Consider the following 22,988-nt stretch of genomic DNA (forward strand, 5'->3'; position numbering starts at 1 on the left):
TCCTAGGTAACACACTCACAGGTGGTTGCATCATACGTGAGAGCAAGGCCTGGCTTCACGGTGGAAAAGCAGACTGGCGTTCTTGACAGTAAACTTCACAACAGCAGCTTTTTTGGAATGCTTTGATTTGCTGCTGATTGTGAATGTGAAATCCATAACTATTTGACTAAGATCAAAGAGAAGCCGAGAATGGTAGGATGATGCAAGGACTGCTACCTTATCTTACTAGGAACACCGGAAGAAATCTATTATTTGGAAAACATAATTATCTGGTAATTATTTGATAAACGTAATTATTGGGAAGCAGAAGACTGGATTGTCAGTCATTCCAGCAAAGGAGATCGTTACCTTGTCATGGTGCTGGAGCTTGAGCACCTCATTGATGCCATGAGCTAAACCGTGAAGGGGCACCCAAGACGGGAAGGTCATGGCAGGGAGGTCAGACTAAATATGATCCCTGGGGAAGGTAATGGCAACCCACCCCAGTATTCTTGCCGTGAAAACTAAATGGATCAGTACAACCAAAAATATGTTGGTATACCATCAGAAGATGGAACTCCCAGGTCGGAAGATGGTCAAAATGCTACTGGGGAGGAACAGAGGATAAGTTCAACTATCCCCAGCTGTGATGACACAGCTAGCTCAAAGCCGAAAGGACGGCTAGCGGCTGATGGTGCTGGTGGTGAACGACGAATACAATGTTCTAAAGATCAACACACCATAGGAACCTGGAATGTAAGATCTATGAGCCAGGGCAAATTGGATGTGGTTATTGGGGAGATATCAAGATTAAATATAGACATTTGGGGTGTCAGTGAACTGAAATGGACTGGAATGGGCCACTTCACATCAGATGACCACCAGATCTACTACTGTGGACAAGAGGACAACAGAAGAAATGGAGTAGCCTTCATAATTAATAATAAAGTGGCTAAAGCAGTGCTTGGATACAATCCAAAAAATGACAGAATGATCTCAATTCGAATTCAGGGTAAGCCATTTAACATCACAGTGATCCAAATATATGCCCCAACCACAGATGCTGAAGAAGCAGAAGTAGATCAGTTCTATGAGGATCTGCAGTACCTACTGGATAATACGCCAAAAAGAGATGTTATTTTCATTACAGGAGACTGGAATGGGTAGTCAAACGACACCTGGAATTACAGGCAAGCATGGTCTGGGAGAACAAAATGAAGCGGGACATAGGCTGATAGAATTTTGCCAAGACAACTCACTGTGCATAACACTCTCTTCCAACACCCTAAAAGATGACTTTATACATGGACTTCACCAGATGGTCGACACCGAAATCAGATTGACTACATCCTTTGTAGCCAAAGGTGGCGGACATCTATGCAGATGGTAAAAACAAGACCTGGAGCTGATTGTAGTTCAGATCACGAACTTCTTATTGCACAATTTAGAATCAGACTAAAGAGAATAGGGAAGACCCATAGATCAGTTAGATATGAGCTCACTAATATTCCTCATGAATATGCAGTGGAGGTAAAGAATAGATTTAAGGGACTAGATTTAGTAGATAGGGTCCTGGAAGAACTATGGACAGAAGTTTGCAACATTGTTCAGGAGGCGGCAACAAAAAATGGCCCAAAGAAAAAGAAAACCAAGAAGGCAAGATGGCTGTCTGCTGAGACACTGAAAGTAGCCCAAGAAAGAAGGAAAGCAAAAGGCAACAGTGATAGGGGGAGATATGCCCAATTAAATGCAAAATTCCAGAGGTTAGCCAGAAGAGATCAGGAATTATTTTTAAACAAGCAATGCACGGAAGCGGAAGAAGATAACAGAATAGGAAGGACAAGAGACCTCTTCCAGAAAATCAGAAACATCGGAGGCAAATTCCAGGCAAAAATGGGTATGATCAAAAACAAAGATGGCAAGGACCTAACAGAAGCAGAAGAGATCAAGAAAAGGAGGCAAGAATATACGGAAGATCTGTATATTGTTATTATATCTGTATAATAATATCGGGGATAGATTTGATGGTGTGGTCAGTTAGAGCCAGGCATCCTGAAGAGTGAGGTTGAATGGGCCTTAAGAAGCATTGCTAATAATAAAGCAGCAGGAGACTACGGTATCCCAGCTGAACTGTTTAAAATCTTGCAAGATGATGCTGTCAAGGTGATGCATGCCATATGCCAGCAAATTTGGAAAACACAAGAATGGCCATCAGATTGGGGGGGGGGAAATCAACTTATATCCCCATACCAAAAAAGGGAAGCACCAAAGAATGTTCAAACTATCGAACAGTGGCACTTATTTCACATGCCAGTAAGTTAATGCTCAAGATCTTGCAAGGTTTTGTTGTTGTTGTTGTTCAGTCGTTAAGTCGTGTCCGACTCTTCGTGACCCCATGGACCATAGCACACCAGGCCTTCCTGTCCTCCGCTCTCTTCCGGAGTGTGCTCAAATTCATATTCATTGCATTGGTGATGCTATCTAGACTCCAGCAATTCATGGAACGAGAATTTCCAGATGTACAAGCTGGGTTTAGAAAAGGCACAGGAACTAGAGACCAAATTGACAATATCTGCTGGATAATGGAGAAAGCCAGGGAGTTTCAGAAAAATATCTATTTCTGTTTTATTGACTATTCTGAAGCCTTTGACTGTGTGGATCATAACAAATTGTAGCAAGTTCTTGGAGGTACGGGGATATCAAATCATCTTGTCTGCCTCCTGAGTAATCTGTATAACGACCAAGTAGCAATGGCAAGAACAGACCACGGAACAACGGACTGGTTTACGATTGGGAAAGGAGTACGGCAGGGTTGCATACTCTCACCCTACCTATTCAACCTGTATGCAGAACATATCATGCAACATGCTGGGCTTGATGAATCCAAGGCTGGAGTTAAAATCGCTGGAAGAAACATTAAGAATCTCAGATATGCAAATGTTACCCCTTTGATGGCTGAAAGTGAGGAGGAGCTGAGGAACCTTATGACGAAGGTGAAAGAAGAAAGTGCAAAAGCTAGGTTGCAGTTAAACCTAAAAAACCCCAAGATTATGGCAACCAGCTTGATTGAGAACTGGCAAATAGAGGGAGAAAACGTGGAGGCAGTGACAGACTTAGTCTTTCTAGGCGCAAAGATTACTGCAGACGCTGACTGCAGCCAGGAAATCAGAAGACCTTTACTTCTTGGGAGGACAGCAATGAAAAATCTTGATAAAATAGTTAAGAGCAGAGACATCATGCTGACAACAAAGGTCTGCAGAGTTAAAGCAATGGTATTCCCTGTCGTAACCTATGGCTGCGAGAGTTGGACCATAAGGATGGCTGAGTGAAGGAAGATAGATGCTTTTGAACTGTGGTGTTGGAGGAAAATTCTGAGAGTGCCTTGGACTGCAAGAAGATCAAACCAGTCCATCCTCCAGGAAATCAAGCCAGACTGCTCACTTGAGGGGATGATATTAAAGGAAAAACTGAAGTACTTTGGCCTCATAATGAGAAGACAGGATACCCTGGAGAAGATGCTGATGCTAGGGAAAGTGGAAGGCAAACGGAAGGGGGGCTAACCAAGGGCAAGATGGATGGATGATATTCTGGAGGTGACAGACTCGACCTTGGGGGAGCTGGGGGTGGCGACAGCCGACAGGAAGCTCTGGCGTGGGCTGGTCCATGAAGTCACGAAGAGTCGGAAGCGACTGACCGAATAAACAACAACAACAACAACCATGACCTAATTGAATTCCATAGAGGCCCAGGGCAGTAATTTAATTGAAACCCACTTTTCTTCCCAATAGTTCAGTCTGTCGAAAGGTCCAATATAATTTTTCATTTCTATTGTTTATTATTATAAATAATGACATCTTAATAAACTACTGAAGTTTTTAAAAATGCCAAAAGATTTTCTTGGAGAGACAGAAAAGGCTGTCAAATGTTAGGCTACTCACTGATGCCTTTCTCAATGAACAAAATGTGTTGATATTTAGGTTTGTACTCCAGAACCAAAATAGTCTTTAGCCATTAGGAAAAACATCTTATGAACATAAGAAAAGCCATGCTGGATTAGACCAAAGGCCCATCTAGTCCAGCATTCTAGTCTAGTGGCCCACAAGGTGACTATGGGCAACCCACATGCAGCACATGAGTGCAATAGAACCCTCCTGCCTATATTCCCCAGCAACTGGCACACAGAGGCATTTTGCCTCTGGTACTGGAGCTACTATGTAGCCATCATGAGTAGTAGCCATTGATAGCCTTATTCTTCATTACTTCATTGAGTAGGAGTAAAAGGCAAAAGTGGAAAAAGGATAGCTCTAATGCTAATTGCCAGCATAAAACACTATAACGTGGAATTTACAATTTACAAGAAACTGAAAATATTGGATGTAATATGTCAGGAAAAGTAGCAGGCATTCAGTCCTACAGTAGTCCCAGAATAAACTTGCTGTGTATTCTTTTTGCACTTCTCATTCAATTAATCTCATACGAGTTATTTCTGCGGCTCCATGTAGAGAAATAGTAACTTTTTACAGAAATACTCCATATTTTTTCAATGCCAATTCCTGCACGGTAAACTATTGTAAAAATAGAATCTCCATTCTCAGTCACTTGGTCATATACTTCAATAACAATGTTTGCCTGTATTCTGGCACATTCTTTGCTTAATTCTATAAATCCTATAGGAATAGATCCTTTTTCATGACTCCTTCTTCCTTGTGCAGAAAGAGCATTCATTGACAGACCGTAAGTTAATTTATAGTGCAATCCTATGCATGTCTACTAAGAAGTCCTGTTGAGCTCTATAACACCTACTCCCAGGAAAGCATGTATAGGATTACAGCCTAAGTTTCTTTTCAGGTTTTTGCTAGTGAGGCTGTTTCATAAAAGTGATCCTCATCTGTTCCATCAATTTTCTTTAAGAAGTGGCATTGTTAACTTGTACCTTTTTATTTTTCCTGATGTTTGTCCAGGTAGGCAGCAGGGTTTTTGGTCTTCCTCTCGGAATTAATTTGTATGTATTGAGTTATGAGACTATATCTGCTTTAGAAAATGATGTTTTCCATATATAATGTTTTCTTCTTCCTTGATATTGCTTGTTCCTTTCAACATTTATCACTATGATACCTGGATAGATGTACAGAACTACAGAAAAGATGTAATTAATTTATTACATTTGTATCCAGCGCTTCTTCCAAGGAGCGTAGGGTGGCATTCATGGCCCTGTTCCCATTTTATCCTATCAAAAACCCTGTGTGTTAGGTTGGGCTGAGAGATAGTGACTGGACCAATGTCGCCCAGTGAACTTAATAAATGAGCAGAGGGGTATGATGTGTGAGTGTTGGGGAGGGGAGAGGTGTAGCCATAGGAAATAACAGCCATTCTTAGGGGGTTTCTCCATGGAGGTCATTAGGGATACATGACTTTGAGCCATCCAGCAGCCACCCTGGAGCTTATCAGGGGAAAAACAGATTTCCTGAGACGGCTTAAAGTCCGATTCTTTTCCTTAAGTTGGGTTCTCCCTGGTATAGTTGTCGTGTGCCCCAGCCCCCGCATTTGCCTTCGGTATGCTAGCCCTGCCCAGGAGTGTGCCTTTCACTGTGACCCCGGTCAACAGGTTTTTCCTGTCCCTGTGTTTCTCAGCACAAACCAATTAGCATCTACTCAGAAGTAACTCCCATTGGGGTTAGTGAGACTTGTCCCCTGAATGCACACATCAGAATTTACAGAGATCTCCCTCAATTGAAAGGACACAGTTTAAAGCACAAATTCCCTAAAGGCTGTAAAGCGTGATCTCGAGGCTCCAATTCTCCATTGTTTGGTTTATTGCCTTAGGAAGTAACTACTTCACACCTTCGTTATAGGGATCCTGCACAGCATCGGGTTAGAAAGGGGGCTTGTTTCCCATCCTGGTGTGTGTGTGTGTCCCCCTCTTTCCCAGCACAAGCATATGTGTGTCTACTCAGAATTAACTCCCATTGTGCTCAATGAGGCATGTCCCCAAAATGCACACTACAGGGAGTCACTGAGATTCCCATGAACTGAAATAACGCATTTAGGAGGGTGCAATCCTATGGATTTAGGCAGCCGCCTCTGAACTTGGAGGTGACTGCCTAACCAATGCAGGGCAGGAGAAGCGCAGAGGGGGTCATTCCCTCCATGCTTTTCCTGCCCTGCATGTGCGGCTAGATAGCTGATTTTGGCCGTCTAGCTGCGGGAAGGTGAAGTGGGGGAGGAGGCTGCCGGACAACACATAGGATGTATCGTACCAGTATTTCCTCCCTCCCCACTCTGGAACGCCCCCCTCCCCCACAGAACACCCTGTTTTGGCCACTCCATGCTCCTCTTCGGAGTGCAGAGTGTGGTGCTGTTCTGGGAACCGACCTCGGAGTGTAGGCTCCAAGGTCGGTTGCAGGAAAACCAGATATCCTATGGCTGTCTAGCCACTGACTAGTGGCCATAGGATTGCTCCCCCCATGTCGAAACTTCAAAGCTTCGATTGATCCAGCACAGCAGCTAGAACACTGTGTTCCCCCTCTACTGATTGTTTATTTAATAAAGTAAGTAATGCATGGAGGTGTGGGGGGGGGAGAGAAGGAGATTGTGCAGCAGGGAGAACATGACTGTCGCTTTAAGAAAGTACTTAATGCAGGTGCAGGGAGGGGAGAGAAAGAGAAGGAGTGATTTTATCAAGACAAAAGGTGATTCCGGTTTCCCAGCACAAATATATGTGTGTCTACTCAGAAGTAGCCCCCATTGTGGTCAATGAGGCTTGTTCCTGAAATGCAGGTGCACCTGGAGCTTCAGAGGAAAGGAGAAATGGGTGGAGCCTGGGGGGGGAGCCTCTCTTATTGGTTGAGCAGCCCCTGCCAGTCAGATGATGTTCACTCCAACCCCCACCTGGAAGTATTCTCTGTGAAGTGATTTTTATTGGTGTGGAGCACTTGCTTCTGGAGCCTTGCATGGACCAAAGTGCAGCAAAGCTGATTCCTTTAAAAAAATCCGGTACTCTTCCATTCGCTTCTCCTTCCATTGTCATGGAAACACCCTGGTAAACTTGTGTGTGTGTGTGTGCGTGCATGTGCAAATCACTTTATTGAACTGCTTGGAGGTCTCGGTGGGACCACTTAATACTTTTTTTGTTCTACAAATCAAAGCACATACATACCTCATATTTTAATAACTATAGTCTAATTGTAGAATATTGTAGTATTCTCAACTGTTCTGCAATACTACCTACTAGCTCATGGAGCACAGTTTGAGAAACTCTGCATTATAATATCTGGAAATAGAATAAGAAGTTTGTTTTAAAAATAAGTTGCATCGGACTTAGTTCTGAATACTTGTTTTCTTGGCCAGGGGGTGGGGGCGGGGGAACATCCATTAACTCTTAATTATGAACAATAGTAATGTAATGCTCTCTGAAAAATTCTGGGTTAATACAGATGGCCATTCAACCACACATTTTATCATCGACCTGCACTTGCTTTCCGTCTGGCCTGACAGGATCATACAGATAAGCAAGGTGCTCCAGAGTGAGACTGCTCACTTAAGTGTCATTTGACCATCTATGTAGGTTTTCCATGCCATGGTTAGAAATGTTTGCCGCTTTGAACCCTCATGGGCAGGAAATAAAAGACAGCCTGTTTTGTCTTTCAGGTTCTGGGAAGAAGGGAAGGTTCTTATCTTTGATGACTCTTTTGAACATGAAGTGTGGCAGGATGCTGATGCTTATCGCCTGATATTCATTGTGGATGTCTGGCATCTGGAGTTAACACCTCAACAGCGGCGTACCCTTCCTGCCATTTAAGTGCGCTGGAAGCTTTCCCCTTTGAGGTCCATGTTTTCTGCTGGGAAATGCTGGCCTTGTAAAAACAAATGCAAAACCAAACTGTATGAAGAAATCTGTGTATGGACTTTAAAGCATACTATTCTGTGTATTATACCATTACAGCACTGATCTGATAGCTCTGTTTTCATGCTGCAAGTACAGATCCTACAGTTCTATCAGCCAAAGAACATCCTGTGCCATGTTTTGTTTTGTTTTTAAGATGCGTGCAGTCTTTTGTTATGCCTGCTTTATGTGTACCGCTGCTAGGCATACCCTTGGTGTACTAGTCATCAAGTCACTAAGGGCGCAATCCTATGCAGGTTTAGACACAAAAAAGTCCTTCAACTCCCAGCCTTCCCCAGCCAGCATAGCTGTAGGACTTTTTTGTGTCTAAACCTGCATAGGATTGCGCCCTAAAGCTTGTGTTTAAATATGAAGGACACAGACACTGCTAATATGCAATTTCTATTCATTTAAAAGAAGGTTGTGCAGCAGCAGTGTCTGGTGGATTGCGTCCCCCGTCAGTGCTCCCATATCCATCCTTATAAGGACACTCATAAGCACTTACAGGAGGGCAACTTGGACACGTGTCACACTGTGCCTAGTAACTCATTTAGATTTAAGCCAATGAATTTCCAGTTTGAGCTGTAGATAATGTGAGCAGATGGTTTTATATTGTATTTTTAATAGAAATTTGTATTTTTCTATCACATTTTTATGGGTACTCTTTTTTTTTTTTGCTCTTTATGAACCACTTTCCTTTTGTAATTTTCTTTTCTTCTTTTTGTGTGTGTGTGTGGTTAAAATGGCAACTCACATTAATTTTGCAGCAATGAAGCCTTATATGAGGAGGTCTTCATTTTACTGAGCATGGTTTTTTCCTTCCAAGTGGGAAGATAAACGCACACTTCCTGTGTTCAGTTCCTGATTGTTTCTAACCCAGGATTGAAAGCTGTCTTTATTTCTAACACAGAAAGGTCTTTTAAGCCTTACTGAGGTGCATGGGGGCTTTTCTCTGTATGCAGGTTTTGCCCCCAAGTTTCTTATACAGTAAGAAAAAAGAAAAACAAGGCCTTTCATTGAAATAGTCATCATCACACAAATTCTGATTAGGAAGCTGTTCTGGGGAAAATTCTGATTTGGAACAATTTTGCTTTTTATAGCATTTACATTCTCAACTATGGCCAATTTAATCTCTTCCATAAGAGTGTGGCAGAGAAAACAAACCATGTGGGCACAGTACTATGGGGTTATGCTGTTTTGTGTGACGTGGCACCCACATAGTTATGGTGTGGATCCACCTGGGGAAAAAAAAGAAGAGTCTGACCTCCCATTCATATTTACTGAAAGATGATGAAGCTTGTATGATGCATTTTTACTCAATCCGTGAATGCTGAGCATTTTGCTTGGACATCTTTGGTGCCATGAGATGTGCTGCCTGGAGGCATGCTTTCAATTACCTCTTTTAATTAGTGAAATAAGATAATTAGTGAACTATGAGGCATCCAAGCAGCTTTGGTAAGATTGCGTAATTATGACAAACAATGCAACTTGTACCTGTGAAAAATTCAGTATTCATGACCAAAATGTATATGATCATTATGATTTCATGCACAAAAAAATGCCAAAATACACATTGGATAGATTTTGTAGAACTGTACATTTGAAATGTTAAGATGAAGTACTGAGATACTGATGAGAGAGAATCTGATTGCTACCGGGTTGTCTGAATAATATTTTTCTAATAGTATTGCAAAGAATGTTCAGTATTTCATAAAGATTGAATCCAAGCCTTTTTTAGTTTCTTCGAAAGGAAAGAATTCCTATGTAGAATGTTTCTAAAATAGCTGCTCTTTCTTGTCTTTTCTAAGTGCAGATTGAAGACCAAAAATGAAAGTGTGAACAGGTGTGCATTGTTGCATTTGACATACCACAAGCCATGTTTTGCCATAACACTGATTAGTTTAGCATTACCTTTCCAGGTATTGCCTGAAAACAAGTACTTTGATAAAGCAGGGTTCTGTGACTGGCAAATAGAATAAAGCAAGTCTACTCTAAATGTGCACCTATAGGTATATAGTTGCCCATTATGTGCTGTGTTATATTGCATTGTGCATTAAACTGAAGTGCCTTCAATGTAGCATTGTGGATTTTATTAAAGGGGCACAAGAGTACTTCTTTAGTTATGATTAGTTGCAAAAAAAAAAAAAAGTGGGGTTCACCATTATAAGCCTAAAAGTCCTACTACTTATAAAAATGATACCTGTTCAGCTAATGATGTGAAACTTGGCGTCCATAATCTACCTGATGAGGTCTGCACCTGTGCAAAAATTAAAAGCAATCTGATAAAAATTGCCACAGGTACAGCAAGTTACAATGTGCTGAAAATTGACACATTTATACTTTTTACTTCAAGTTGTGGCTCGGCATATCATACATTTCTTTCAAATTCAAGAGGAAACTACTGATGTACTTTATTCAGGTTTGTTGAGGAGATGTGCCTTTCATTGGTTTGGTGAAGTTCTGAGCAGCAGTTCAAATGTTACTAAGGTTTCTCTGCCCCATGAAAGCATATGGCAGCAACTGCCACCAAAATTATGTTGGGCATGCTCGGTACCACTCTGAAGCTAGAATGATGCCAGTACTCCAGTGTATTGGAGGTATTCCAGTGTTCCTGTAGAGGGAGGGGGGAACAGGAAGTTATCAACTGAGATTAGAGTGATGTAATTTTGAAAACTGAGGGAATCACTCTTATGGATTGATAGATCACAAATGAAGAGGATATAGGGAGGGAAAGGAAAGGGGTATGCTGGAATCCTGTTCAGGCTTACTCAAAAGTAAGCCTTTCTGAACATAGAGGGACATATATATTGCTTTACGCATATGTACCTAGCCAATGGTATGTGCATGCGTGTGCATGTGTGTGTTTCATAATAATTCTGTAAGTTGGAAATACTGCAGGGCTATTTTATCAGTATTGTGCCAGTGCTAATACCTGTAAGAATCTGTGGTAAAGTGCATGAAACAGACTCCTGTGAATTAAGACATTATCCATAGGAGGGGCCATCTGCCTCGTAAAGGCAGCATGGGAAGAAGAACCCCTTGTTGTTGCGGGCTGTTATTGTTAAGATGGCTGATAGTGATCAACAGGCTCTAAGCCTCCACTATTTCATACTCAAATAAATAGTTTAAGTTAAGTCTTATGACACTGTGTCTATTCTGAGTGGAAGCCAGGAAACATGTCTGAATCTCTGTTTCAGCAGGATCCTGAGCACCAATTGTGACATGGGAGAGAGATGTCAAGAGGGAGGAAGTATCTTGATTTTGGTTAGCCTGCGTCCCATTCCACCTTACCTATGCTTCTCAGGGAAGGGGTGGAAGGGCGGCAACTCTCCCTGCTGAACCTTTGCCTGGTTGTGCATTGGCACATGTCACACCACTTCACTCAAAAAGGTTTATATTACACTGGTCCCAGGCACTTCATCCTCCCCATCTGGATTTGGGCCTGAAAGACCAAGCAGAAGTGGGGATGCATGGAGAGTAAGCTGTAAGCAAGCACAATTTGTGACATTGCACAACATCATCAAGGAACACATCAGTTAAGGCATCAGCCTAAGCTTCCAATTTCCTGGCTTTGTGGAACTTGAGCCAAAATGTTGGCTCAGGTTTACATTCAGTTGTTTTTTTCTCAGCAAAGGCGAACTCTGTGGAAGCTTCTTCAAGTTCTCTGTCCCACAAGTTCTTCTTTTTTTCGTAAGCCTTAACTCTGGTCTTAAACTGGCAGGGCTTTTTTTTTTTTTTGGTATCGTGTGTTTGTGTGTGTGTGTGTGAGAGAGTGCATGCATGAGAGAGAGAGAGAAGTATAGATATAGCTATAGATATATAGAAGTATAGATATTTCAGCACTGAAATTGCATCTACATTTTGAACTGGTAGCAAGGAATTGAAGGGCTAATTTCCATGAGTTGTAGCTGCTGTAATAAAATAACTTTACATGAAGCCCTGCAAAACTGCAAACAAATATACAAAGTATACATGATTCAACCTTGACCTTTCCTTATTATAATTCTGTTACAGTTCTTTGTGAAAGTGCTAATGGAAGAAGCGCTTTTAAAAGTGGCATGTCCTACCGATGGAAATAACCTCAAGCGCAATTCCTATGCAGTTCTTTGCAACAGCCAGATTCCTAAAATGAAAAAGTTTCCTTTTACATTCCTCTATTGCCTTTCAGGATGCATTACAATCCACACACAGGCCTATTTAATTCTCCATTTTAAGGTTTTATTATCTGAGTTGATATTGCTAACTTGGATGTCTGTGTATGCTTTTCCATAATACTTAAAAAAATTATTTGACTATGAAAATAAATTACACAGATGTTTAGCTAAGATTTTAATACTTGTTGCAATCTTTCTCAAGTTTTACAATGCATTTGGTCATAGTTTCTGAAGGGTAAAAAGTCCATGGTAGAAGAAGTGACAGTTAAATACAGCACATTTTCCCTAAAACATACATTAGTAAAAACTCAGTTTCTCTGTTATGAATTATTAGCAATTTTAATTGTTGATTTCTGTGACAAAGGATTAGCAAATAAATTTGTTTTTGACCAGCACAGGCAGCAGTCCAGAGTAAGCCTGTGGAATAAATGGAGACCCTGTATTTCTCTGAGGAAAGATAAAGGCTTGATTTGAGCATTTCTGGTTTCATAGAACTTCGATTTTACAAGAGAGTCTAAGTTCAATATTTATCTGGCCCTCAGGGACAATAAAAAAAACTCTAGCTAAATTATATTGTATCTGCAGCAACTCTGTACAAGCAACATCCTTAGCTCTACACAATAGATTAAACAGTTCCTGAAAGATACCCCTTAAAAAGAAACATGACGATAACACATCATGGTTTGATTCATTACATAAGACTATGGCTGAAAGAATGATGTCATTGATTCTGAGCACCACCTAAGAGTTACAGAGCCATCACTAAGACAGCAAGTTAACCTCTCTATGCATATGGCTTAAATGTACTGTTTGGCTAAAGATTGCTAACTGGCTGTTACATACAGTTGTAAAATGTGACTAAAATGTTTCCAGCTATTTGAGGAAATGAAGCCACAGCAAAAACAATTTTATTACAGTGGATTTTTTTATTATTATCGATTTTCATTTCAATATAGGGATGGGATTTGTTTTCGCAAGTAGAGCAAAGACAGGAATAGCAAACTGATCTTTGGCATTTCAGTTCTACATTTTTCTGTTCTTATACAGTTCCTTCTAATGGAGGCATATTGAATAATTCATCCCAAGTTTTCACTTTCCATAAGCATAGCCTATATCTGCAGTCAGCGAGGCCCTCTGGCTACACCTTTAACTTATTGCAGGAGAGAAGATGGTTAAACAGCTCTGCTGAGCTTTCATTTGCTGAAGTTACCTAAATGAAAGGACCTGGAGTGGAATATTAATCACCTATAAGTGTTTCCATTGAGCTCAGACACCTCCTTTTTGACTTATCGTGGCCACCACATCTACCCCACATACTGCAGTTACCTGTGCGGGAGGGACCCACATTGTTAAAAACTAAATAATTGCTTTCCAAATTCTCTGTCTCTCTTTCCCACTCCGCTCATGACATTGAGCTGACAGGTTTATAAGGACTTTAAAAAGTTAAGAATTTTTGCAGGGGAATGAAATAAGTGATCCCTGTGAAGAACTGAGGTGATGAGATTGCATACTGCGGAGCTCAACAATTTTCTGCTGGTGATTGCTTAGCTTTTTTTTTTTAATTATGGGGGGGGGAGAAAGAAAACCCAAGGAAGGAAGGAAGGAAGGACTCTTGTAAGGCCATAAGGCAATTAAGGAACCCAGGGCCTTCCATATGTGTTAGACTACAATGTCCATCATCCCCAGACAACCTGGCTAATGGCCATGCTGGCTGGGGATTGTGGGAGTTGTAGTCCAACCGATCTGGAGGGCTCCAGGTTGGGGAAGGCTGACATAAGGGACTGGAGGTGTTGTCTTTGTACTGCAAACTAAGTTAAGCTTCTTACTGACTGCAATCTTTAAATTCAAGACACCTTTACTTTGATATATATTTATTCTGAATTATTTGCGTTGCACTTCATCTACATTTTATTTTAACAAAATTGGAGAATATCCCTGCTTAAACAATATTGGAAAAACTCATCTGATACATCCTTGATGTGTGATCATAGAAAGTACTCCCTCATGTTTCAGTCACTGTTAATACATAAGAAAGAAAGAAAGAAAAGAAAGAAAGAAAGAAAGAGCTTTCTGTTGTACAATCAGACTCATTAGCTTAGGGCACAATCCTATGCATGCCTAGACAGAAAAAACATCCTACAACTCCCAGCATGACCCAGCCAGCATGCTGGGAGTTGTAGGACACTTTTTCTGTCTAGGCATGCATAGGATTGTGCCCTTAGTATTCTGGGCCACAAGGAATCTTCCCTTTGGCTTTGGCCACACGGACACATGGCTGGTGATGATTGTTACTTGCTCTGCAAAGATGGAGAGCCTGGCATTCAAGCTGAATGTGTTAACGCGTATTAAACCTGTCTCTCACTTCACAGGCTTCTGGTAGCATTGAAGACTGAGGATGCATTTGTGTGTCATGGTGAATTCAGACTCAATCTAGAGCCAGCAGCGGCTGGATGTTCTCATTCTGTTCCTCGTGTTTCAGTGTTCCAGGCTCCACCACTGACTGAGACCTGAAATAAAACATGCCTGTTGTTAACATTGCTTAGGCATTAAGAAGTTTGTCTTCCATTTGTCTTTCCTAGAGTCAAATTACCTCCTTATGCAAAAGTAAGCACAGGGGACCTGATCCAAGTCAGGACCCTGGTATGGTGGGCAGGAAGCTTTAACCTTTTGCCCACTGCTGAAGTCCCAACCCAGATTGGGGGGTCTGCACCTACAGTTTGCATTGTCCAAAAACGATCCACTTGTTTCAATAGATCATATTTTGACAATGCGAATGGCAGGAAAGACCCCATCCATCTATATTGGGACCTCAGTGGGGGCAAAGCATTAAAACTCCTCTCACCCCAATCCAGATTGGATCCCCCACACTTTTGAGGAAGGCAAAAAAGACGTTTCTCCGTAGGTAAATCTAAAGAGCTCAACTTCACAAGTCTAAGATTTCATTGACTTTCTCGATGTAATCTCCAGGAAATGTTTGATGTTGACTCTGGTTTAGTGAAGAGGATGTGTGTTTTGTGCACATTTTGTAGATTTTGAAGTTATTTGCAAATCCAACATTTATGAGTAGTTCCAGACAACCCGTGTGTGTGTGTGTGGGGGGGGGAGGCGTCTAATCAGTGCCGGCTCCAGGTTTGAGAGGGTTCCAGGCAAATCATCCTCTAGTGGGGGCCCTCCTTCATAGGTGGGACCTGGAAGGCTTACCTTGGCAGTGGGCAGCAGTGCCCTGAGCACCAGCAAGCTTCTGAGTCTAGCCACCATTTGTGGATGCCCCAGTGCATGTCATTCTGAGGTGTTGTGGGAAATGGAAATGGCAGCTAGCTACAAATCCCCAGTGCTGATTAGGGCACTGGTAAGTGTGTGTGTGTGTGTGTGTGCGCGCGTGCATGTGCGCTTGCGTGTAGGGGGGCTTTAAAGTTACATGGCTTTAAAAAGGGATTAAACAAGTGCATGGAGGAATAGGTCTGTATGTGGCTATTGACTGTGGTGGTTAAATGCTGAATAAGTTTGGGGAGGTGGAGAAAAGACTGGGAACACGTATTGCCTTCCTGCCTTGCTGGTAGACTGGGCATCCATGAAGCATCTGGTTGCTGGACCACTGCATGGACATTTGACTTGATCCAGAATGGCCACTTTTATGTTCTTACAAGATGGAACTGGATTTAAACAACTCCCCATGGTTTCTTCTCCATACCGTTCTGTAATCACTGCTGGTTTTCCAGGTGGCATTTCCAGAGTGCATGGAGAGTTTCCATGTGGAGACACACACTCAACCATGCCACCTGGAGCAGCAAGAGCAGCCACAACGCGGATCCGGTGTCAGGTCAACTCCATATGTTGAGTGTAATACATACACCACACCTTACAGGGTGTCCGGTTACTTATGGGAGGGACTCCCATGCTTTTAAGAACTGAAAACAGGAGAAGTCTATAGCGCAGATGCTATGTCCTCTGCTGCTATACTCTTAGAGTAATAGCACAACTCTCATTTCTCTCCTACTCAGTGCAGCATGTCAGACTTTCCTATTACACTGTAGCAATTGATCACAATAACATTGTGGCAGAGTCAGACACACCTTCTGAACCTCCCCCAGCCAAAGGAGTTGTTAGATTACAAGGAGCAATTTCCAGTGGCCATTAGCCAGACTAAGCACTCAAAATATAACAGACCATATACCCTACTACTGAAGACTTCAGTAGAGCTAACGGTGTGACAGATGCAATCAAAAGTCAGAATGGATTAGGTTCTTTCCTGGAGGGCCTATTTTATACTACTGGTCTCTTCAACACAATTGGTTATACTTTTCTCTTGGGCAAATTACCCTACAGCATGTTACTGCAGTGGTACAATTGGTGAAGAAGATATGTAGGAACATAAGAACTGCATTGTGTGATTAGACCAAAATCCAGTTCAACATCTAGTTGGGCATGTTATGTCTGTGCATCTAGTACATGGGGGTGTATTGTTTCTGACAATGAATATTCCCTTTAGTTATCATGGCTAATTGGTACTGACAGACTTTATTTTCTATGAAAAATCAACAGAGTCTTGTAGCACCTTAAAAACTAACAGATTTATTATAGCATAAGCTTTCATAGATTAGAGTCCATTTCATCAAATGAAGCAGACTCAAGGCCACAAAACTGAATGCTGTAATAAATCTGCTAGTCTTTAAGCCCTTTCCTTGTAGGGCAGAGAGGGCAGGTAGAGCTGGCCCTACCATTAGGCAGAGTGAAGCAGTTACCTCAGGCAGCAGATGATGGAAGGTAGCAGCAAGGTATTGGAGGAAACACCGGTGTGCCATGCAGCCTGTTGCGTGCTTCCTAAGTTAACCTGCTGCATTCAGGTACAGTGGAGGATGCTGTCCCATCACCAAAACTGAAGGAAGATCAACTGCCAGTCCAATTGGTTTTGTACATGGAATGGGAGGGAGTGCCTTCTTGTCCTTCACCTCAGGCAGCAAAATCTCTTGGGCCGCCCCTGAGGGCAGAGCTAGGGGAGGAAACTGCTGAGTGATTCAGTCCTTTCTTCTGAGCTTGTCCTGCACTGACTTACTCTGCTTACTTATGAGTAGACATGATGCTTACATCTGAATAGATTTGCATAGGCTTGGTACTTGGAATGCTATTTGAAAGTGTTGCTGAGTCCTGCTTACTTCTGAGTAGACATGCAGAAGCTTGTCCTGCTTATTTGTGAGTAGACATATTGCTCATGATCACTTCTGAGTAGACATGCTTCCTATATGAATTGGTAACCATGGAATGGTGACAGAGGGATTGGATTTTTTTCAGCCCACTCATTTTTGCCTTGCTTACCACTGAGATGCACCCTGCCCCTCCGAGAGATTCTCCAAAATGGAATCTGCCCCTCAGGCTGAAAAAAAGAGCTTCACCCCTGCTTTTAAGGCACTATGAGACTCTTCATTGTTTTTGTGGCAATGGACTAACACACTTATCCTCCTGGAAGTTCTTTCTATGCATTTGTCTAATGTCTTATCCCATCAGCCACCCACTCCCCTTCTGGCCCATGATGTATCTGCTGGACATTTTGTATGCTGTACTTTATTGAACCTGAAAAGTATTTTTGTATAAGAGGTCCCTTTACCTCTTATAGGCAATTCAAGAGCCCCCAAATCTGGTACATTATGGTTATGTTTTCATAACACCTTTGAAATACTGACCTCCCTTGAGATATCATAAGGAAAACCTACATTTTGTGGTTGATTGGGGGCAAGGGGACAAGGGTGGTTTAAGCATATAGGCTAGTGCCCACACATGCATTGGATCTCTCTCTCTCTCTCTCTTTCTCTTTCTCTTTCCCAAACATCTTCAAACTGATTTTGAAATTGCCCTTGGATCCAAAAGAGGTTTGGGGATTTGGCTTCTGAACTTTTCAAACTCAATTGGTGCACACAAAGACACACACACACAGAGAGAGAGTGACTTCCCCTACCCCAAAATTTGAAGCAGCCTGAGTTACCACAGAAAAAAATACTAATGTTGAATGGTTGTTAACCCTGAGCACTGTAATATTTTAAATGTGCCACTTTAGAATTCAGGTAATAATGGAACACTGTGTTCCAAATCCACTGTGGGATTTACCATACATATTTGAATTAATATTAGGTGGTGATTCATTCATGTTGAATGCCATCTAACCATTAGCTAGATTTAGAAAGTACAAATTATGTTCCTCATAAAAATCACCAGCAGTTACTTCAACATCATTGCAGTGTAAAAATAGAACAGCTAACCAGAACACTGAAGGGAACAATGTTCTCTTTTCTTCAAACGATTAATCTAAAAGAACTTGGTATTAGGAAATGAGTTCTAGCTGGTTGCAAACACTGTTGTTTTCTTTCCAAGGGCAAGTATTCTCTTCAGCGAGAGAAAATGGAAAGCATCTTTCTCTTCCCAGAAAGGCAAGTTGCCTGAACCATACACAATGAATTGAGGGTACATACAGCTTCTCCAAAGCCAGTTTATAAGAGAGAGAATCAGGACTAATCAGAGAGAGCAGCATTCCAGTCCCAGCTCATCTAGGAACACAGCACAGAATGAAGGGTAAGGAAAATATTATATTGCACCTGTTTAGCTTGTCCATTACAGACCAAAGGAAATAACTCCTTTATGTTACAATAAGCAGGCCAATGTTGTAAAATGGATTATCTGCAAAGAAGAAACTCATCTCCATGGCAACAAGACTCTGCAATCTTCTGTACAGCCAGTTCAGGGTTGTCATTTTGTAATCCTGGAAGTGGCCAAGCATTTGAGTATGGGTCCTAGCAGAAGAGAGGGCCACGGTGGCTTAGTGGTTAAGACGCTGAATTGCAGACCGGAAGGTCGGCAGGACAGCAGTTCGAGACCCGAGTGCCGCCTGATGGAGTGAGCTCCCATCGTTAGTCCCAGCTTCTGCCAACCTAGCAGTTCGAAAGCAAGAAATTGCAAGTAGATAAATAGGTACCGCCTCGGCGGGAAAGGTAACAGCGTTCTGTGCACCTCGGTGTTCAGTCATGCCGGCCACGTGATCACGGAAGCTTCTTCAGACAGAGCTGTCTCTTCGGCTTGAAATGGAGATGAGCACCTCACCCTAGAGTCAGACACGACTGGTTGGGGACACCTTTACTTTTACCTTTTACCTAGCAAAAGACCCCCAGACTGCATCTGACTCCCTGGAGCCAAAATATATGTATTGACCTGCGTCACTCTCTGGATGGAACGCAAGGTTAGAATCGTATAGATTGTGGAAATGAGGCCGCAGGCAAAACTATACATATGTAAGATGGATATGGGGGCTGCTGCTATGCAAATGTGCTCTTGGGGGAGCAATTCATGCCAAAGAAGCAGCAGAAGGGCTACTTTATCTCCCAGCACAACACCTAAGCCCCCAAGGCAAGGAAAGTACACTCCACTGTTCAACCTCAATTGCCCTTTTTTGGGAACTGTAGAACAGGGGTGCACACTTCTAGGGCTGCATGTGGCCCTCACCCTAATTTCAAAACTACTCTGCAAGCAATAAGTTCAGAGCCTGGCAAGAGCAATCTGTCCCTTCCTAAACTGCCACTGGGTGAGTGGGTGGGTGGGTGGGTGGCTGGCTGGGGGGGGGCAGAATGTCAGAAAGAGACAGGGGTGTCAGAGAGAGAGGGGTTTCAGAAAGAGATAGGGGCCGTGTTAGAAGGATAGAGCGAAAGTGAGAGGATGTTAGAGAGAGAGAGAAAGACAGGCGGTTTCAGAAAGAAAGTGGGTGTTAGAGAGAGAGGAGGGATGGCAGGTGAAGAGGAAATGGCTAAGTGGGCCCCCACCCTCCACTGTCATGCAGCCCTCAACAGAAAAAAAAAGTTCCTTCACCCCTGCTGTAGAAACTCAGCCACTTCACACAGGACAGTTTTCCTACCCTGGGATAATCTCTTCCTATAGGAAGAGTGTCATCTCTGATGCTGCCCTACGGCTCGGATTTAACTGCAGCCTTGAACTGTGTGACTACTTCTAAAAGTCTGTGACAGCGAAACACGTTCCCTTTAAGCCTGAAATAACCTAAACTCTGCTTTAAGACCAGGTTCCTTTTAATAAAAAACAGACTGCCTGAAACCTGCAAGCTCCTGTTCCCAGTTTTGTACTTCTCTCCTATTCTTTTTCCTTTGTGTTATTAACAACCTTATTTGCTAACGGCCATGAGGAAGGGGAAGAAAGCATGACAGTCTGGCCAGGGGTTTCCCCCTCCAGTCAAGCTTTGTGCCTTTCAAAGTGGCACACTGTAGCCAATCAATCAGGCCAGGCGGCAAAAGATCTATTCACTTGGCTCTCACCTCCCATCTGCTCATTTCCCTCTAATTCTCTGCCCATTACACCAACTCCTCCGGGCTATTATCTTCCAGTGATTCATTCCTGCTGCAGAAAATAATAACAAGGGAAAATGTTTCCTTCCAACATGCATCTATTGATTTTCTTCTTGATAACGTGTGAAGAATTTTCTATTTGCAATAGCATTATGGCTTTCTTTAATTTTAGTTCTTAGGCTGTATCATATCTGAGGACTCGGAAAGAGGATCTCTCAGGTGGGCAGGAGAATCTACCTCCACCTACCCAACAGTGGAACACGTACCAAAAATTTCAGTAAAATACACCAGCGTAGGTGAGTACTGGTGAACATGATGGACAAATTAGTGACAATGATCTATTAAATATTTCCACACTTGGGTGGCTACCGTGGAAGAGCATGAAGTATGACTGCTTGCAACAACGACACTGTCTGTTGGAAGAAGACCGAGGTTGTGTCAAAAACTGCCAATAACAGCGAGCTGAAGGACTGCTACAGTCTAGGTAGCAAAATGGGTGAGCCAGTCTGAATAAATTGTTCTATATGAGTAATATGTCTCTACCCCAAGGAGTTTACAAACTACATTAGGGAAAAAAGAGGGAAGGGTAATTCCTTGTCAGTTAAGCTCTTGAAGGATTACATTTCATTTCCCTGATGTACATTTCAAAAGTAGAGTGATTTATTTTAGACCAGCCACCCCCAGCTTGGTCCCCTCCAGATCATGCCCAGCTCACATTGCCATTGGCCAGGCCTGGGGAAATTGTGGTCCTCCATATGTTGTTGGACTCCAATTCCCATCAATCCCAGCCAGTCTGGCCAATGGTGAGGGATGATGGTAGTAGAAGTTCATGAACGTCTGGGGACAACAGGAGTTCTCCACCTCTGCTATTGGCCATGCTGGCTGGGGATAATGGGAATTGGAGTCCAACACATCTGATTTGGAGGGCACCTGGTTGGAGAATGCTGTTTTAGACACTTCTTCATTGAAGGCCTGGACAGAAAAGAAGACTGGGTCCTCAGACTGGACAGAAAGAGAGATTACATCATCCTTAGCTGGGAAGGGTAAAGCTTTGACAACTAACCTGGGTTCTTTCCATTCAGGATACTCCAGGAATACCCAGCTATTTTCCTTGTTATTGGGGCATGGGGAGGGAAAGACCCACATTAGCCAGCCATTCTGGTCCATTAGCCTAGTGATTTACCCAACAAAAGGCATGGGCAGGCCAGCATGGCTTGCAGATTTGGCCAACATTTATAACACCAGCCACGCTACCAAAATTACCTCCAGCATTTTGCCTGATCATTGAAACTGTTCCCTTTGACCCTGTGGTCCTTTTAGTCAAGTATCATGTCCAGCAAACCCATGCATAGCTTATCTGAATCTCCCATTTATGATTACCATTACCACCACCACCCTGCCTTCTATCACTTCACTGCATCTGTCCCAATATGTCTCCATCTTCGCTGTAGCTGGCTACCAGCTCTCCTCCAATCTTCTCTTCTTCTGTTTTCACATCTTTCCCATCCATGAACAATCCCATGGCTGTTAACTCTCCAACCTCAGGCCCCTGCCAACCCAATACTCATTATGGGAAATGGGGGCGGGTTTTGTTTTATGTTTTTGCCTTTTGGTGGGTAAAGCCTTTATGGGGAATAAAGATGTTACAAGATGGAGTAACATCCAATCTCCCTTGACACTTCTTGGAAGAATTATTGTTAGAGGAAGCAGAAGGCAGCCAAAATTCTGGAGGCCCAGCCTCTTTCCTAACTTCCTTCAGAAGTTTAAGGACCTATCCTCCACTATGAAATTTAAGAACAGAATGCTTAATGTACTTCTAAAATTATGTTTCCGCTCCAATAGGTTATGTACCAGTAGGTTATGTCCCAACAGTTAGGATTGTTTAGCTTGGAAAAAAAGGCGAGTAAGGGGAGACATGATAGAGGTGTACAAGATTATGCATGGTGTGGAGAATGTGAATGGGGAGACATTTTTCTCCCTCTCTCATAATACTAGAACCCAGTGTCAACCCATGAGGCTGATGGATGGGAGATTCAGGACAGATAAAAGGAAGTAGTTCTTCACACAGTGCATAGTCAAACTATGGAATTTGCTACCACAAGACATAGTGATAGCCACCAATTTGGATGGCTTTAACAGGGGGTTAGACAAATTCCTGGAGGAGAAGGCTATCAACAGCTACTAGTCCTGATGGCTGCATGCTACCTCCAGTATCAGAGGCAGTATGCCCATGTACACCACTAGGTGGGGAACATGGGCGGGAGAGCGCTGTAACACTTATGTCCTGCTTGTGGGTTTCCCATTGACAGCTGGTTGGCCTCTGTGTGAACAGAATGCTGGATCAGATGGACCTTGGTCTGATCCAGCATAGGGATCTGTGAACTCACCCCTGTCTGGGTTCTCTGGACACCCGTTTAGGCCCTACCCCTGCTCACTGGTCCCCAGACCGTGCTTGAGCCCCTCCCATACTCAGCGAGCAACCCGCACTCACCCCAGCGGCCTCATCGAGCTCTGTGGTTGCCATTTTTTTGAAAAATACGATGGTGATAGCAAAAATACTCATGTTTTCATATGCGCGAAAATGCGCATTTTGCAATGCTGCATATTCGCATGTGCAAAAGTGTGCATTTTGCCAATGCA

General features: G+C 42.7%; 2 protein-coding genes across 11 annotated transcripts in view; one reads left to right on the plus strand and one right to left on the minus strand.

Moving 5' to 3' along the window:
- Window positions 1-9,931, plus strand: part of ASPH (aspartate beta-hydroxylase) — a 198,530-nt gene extending 188,599 nt beyond the window's left edge. For all 10 annotated transcript variants that reach the window (XM_084849445.1, XM_084849446.1, XM_084849447.1 and 7 more), the window contains one exon: window positions 7,627-9,931. In XM_084849445.1, coding sequence (XP_084705571.1) covers window positions 7,627-7,777 — 151 coding nt within the window. In that variant the 3' untranslated portion in view covers window positions 7,778-9,931. The remainder of the gene's footprint in view (window positions 1-7,626) is intronic.
- Window positions 9,932-14,167: 4,236 nt separating this feature from the next.
- The window catches only part of CLVS1 (clavesin 1), a 75,293-nt gene continuing 66,472 nt past the window's right edge, over window positions 14,168-22,988 (minus strand). Inside the window, exon 5 of the mRNA XM_084848054.1 lies at window positions 14,168-14,522. Coding sequence (XP_084704180.1) covers window positions 14,441-14,522 — 82 coding nt within the window. The 3' untranslated portion in view covers window positions 14,168-14,440. The remainder of the gene's footprint in view (window positions 14,523-22,988) is intronic.

This window comes from Heloderma suspectum, chromosome 4, assembly GCF_057233095.1.
Source record: "Heloderma suspectum isolate Gila_16-S chromosome 4, 16-S_ref, whole genome shotgun sequence".
Taxonomy (NCBI): domain Eukaryota; kingdom Metazoa; phylum Chordata; class Lepidosauria; order Squamata; family Helodermatidae; genus Heloderma; species Heloderma suspectum.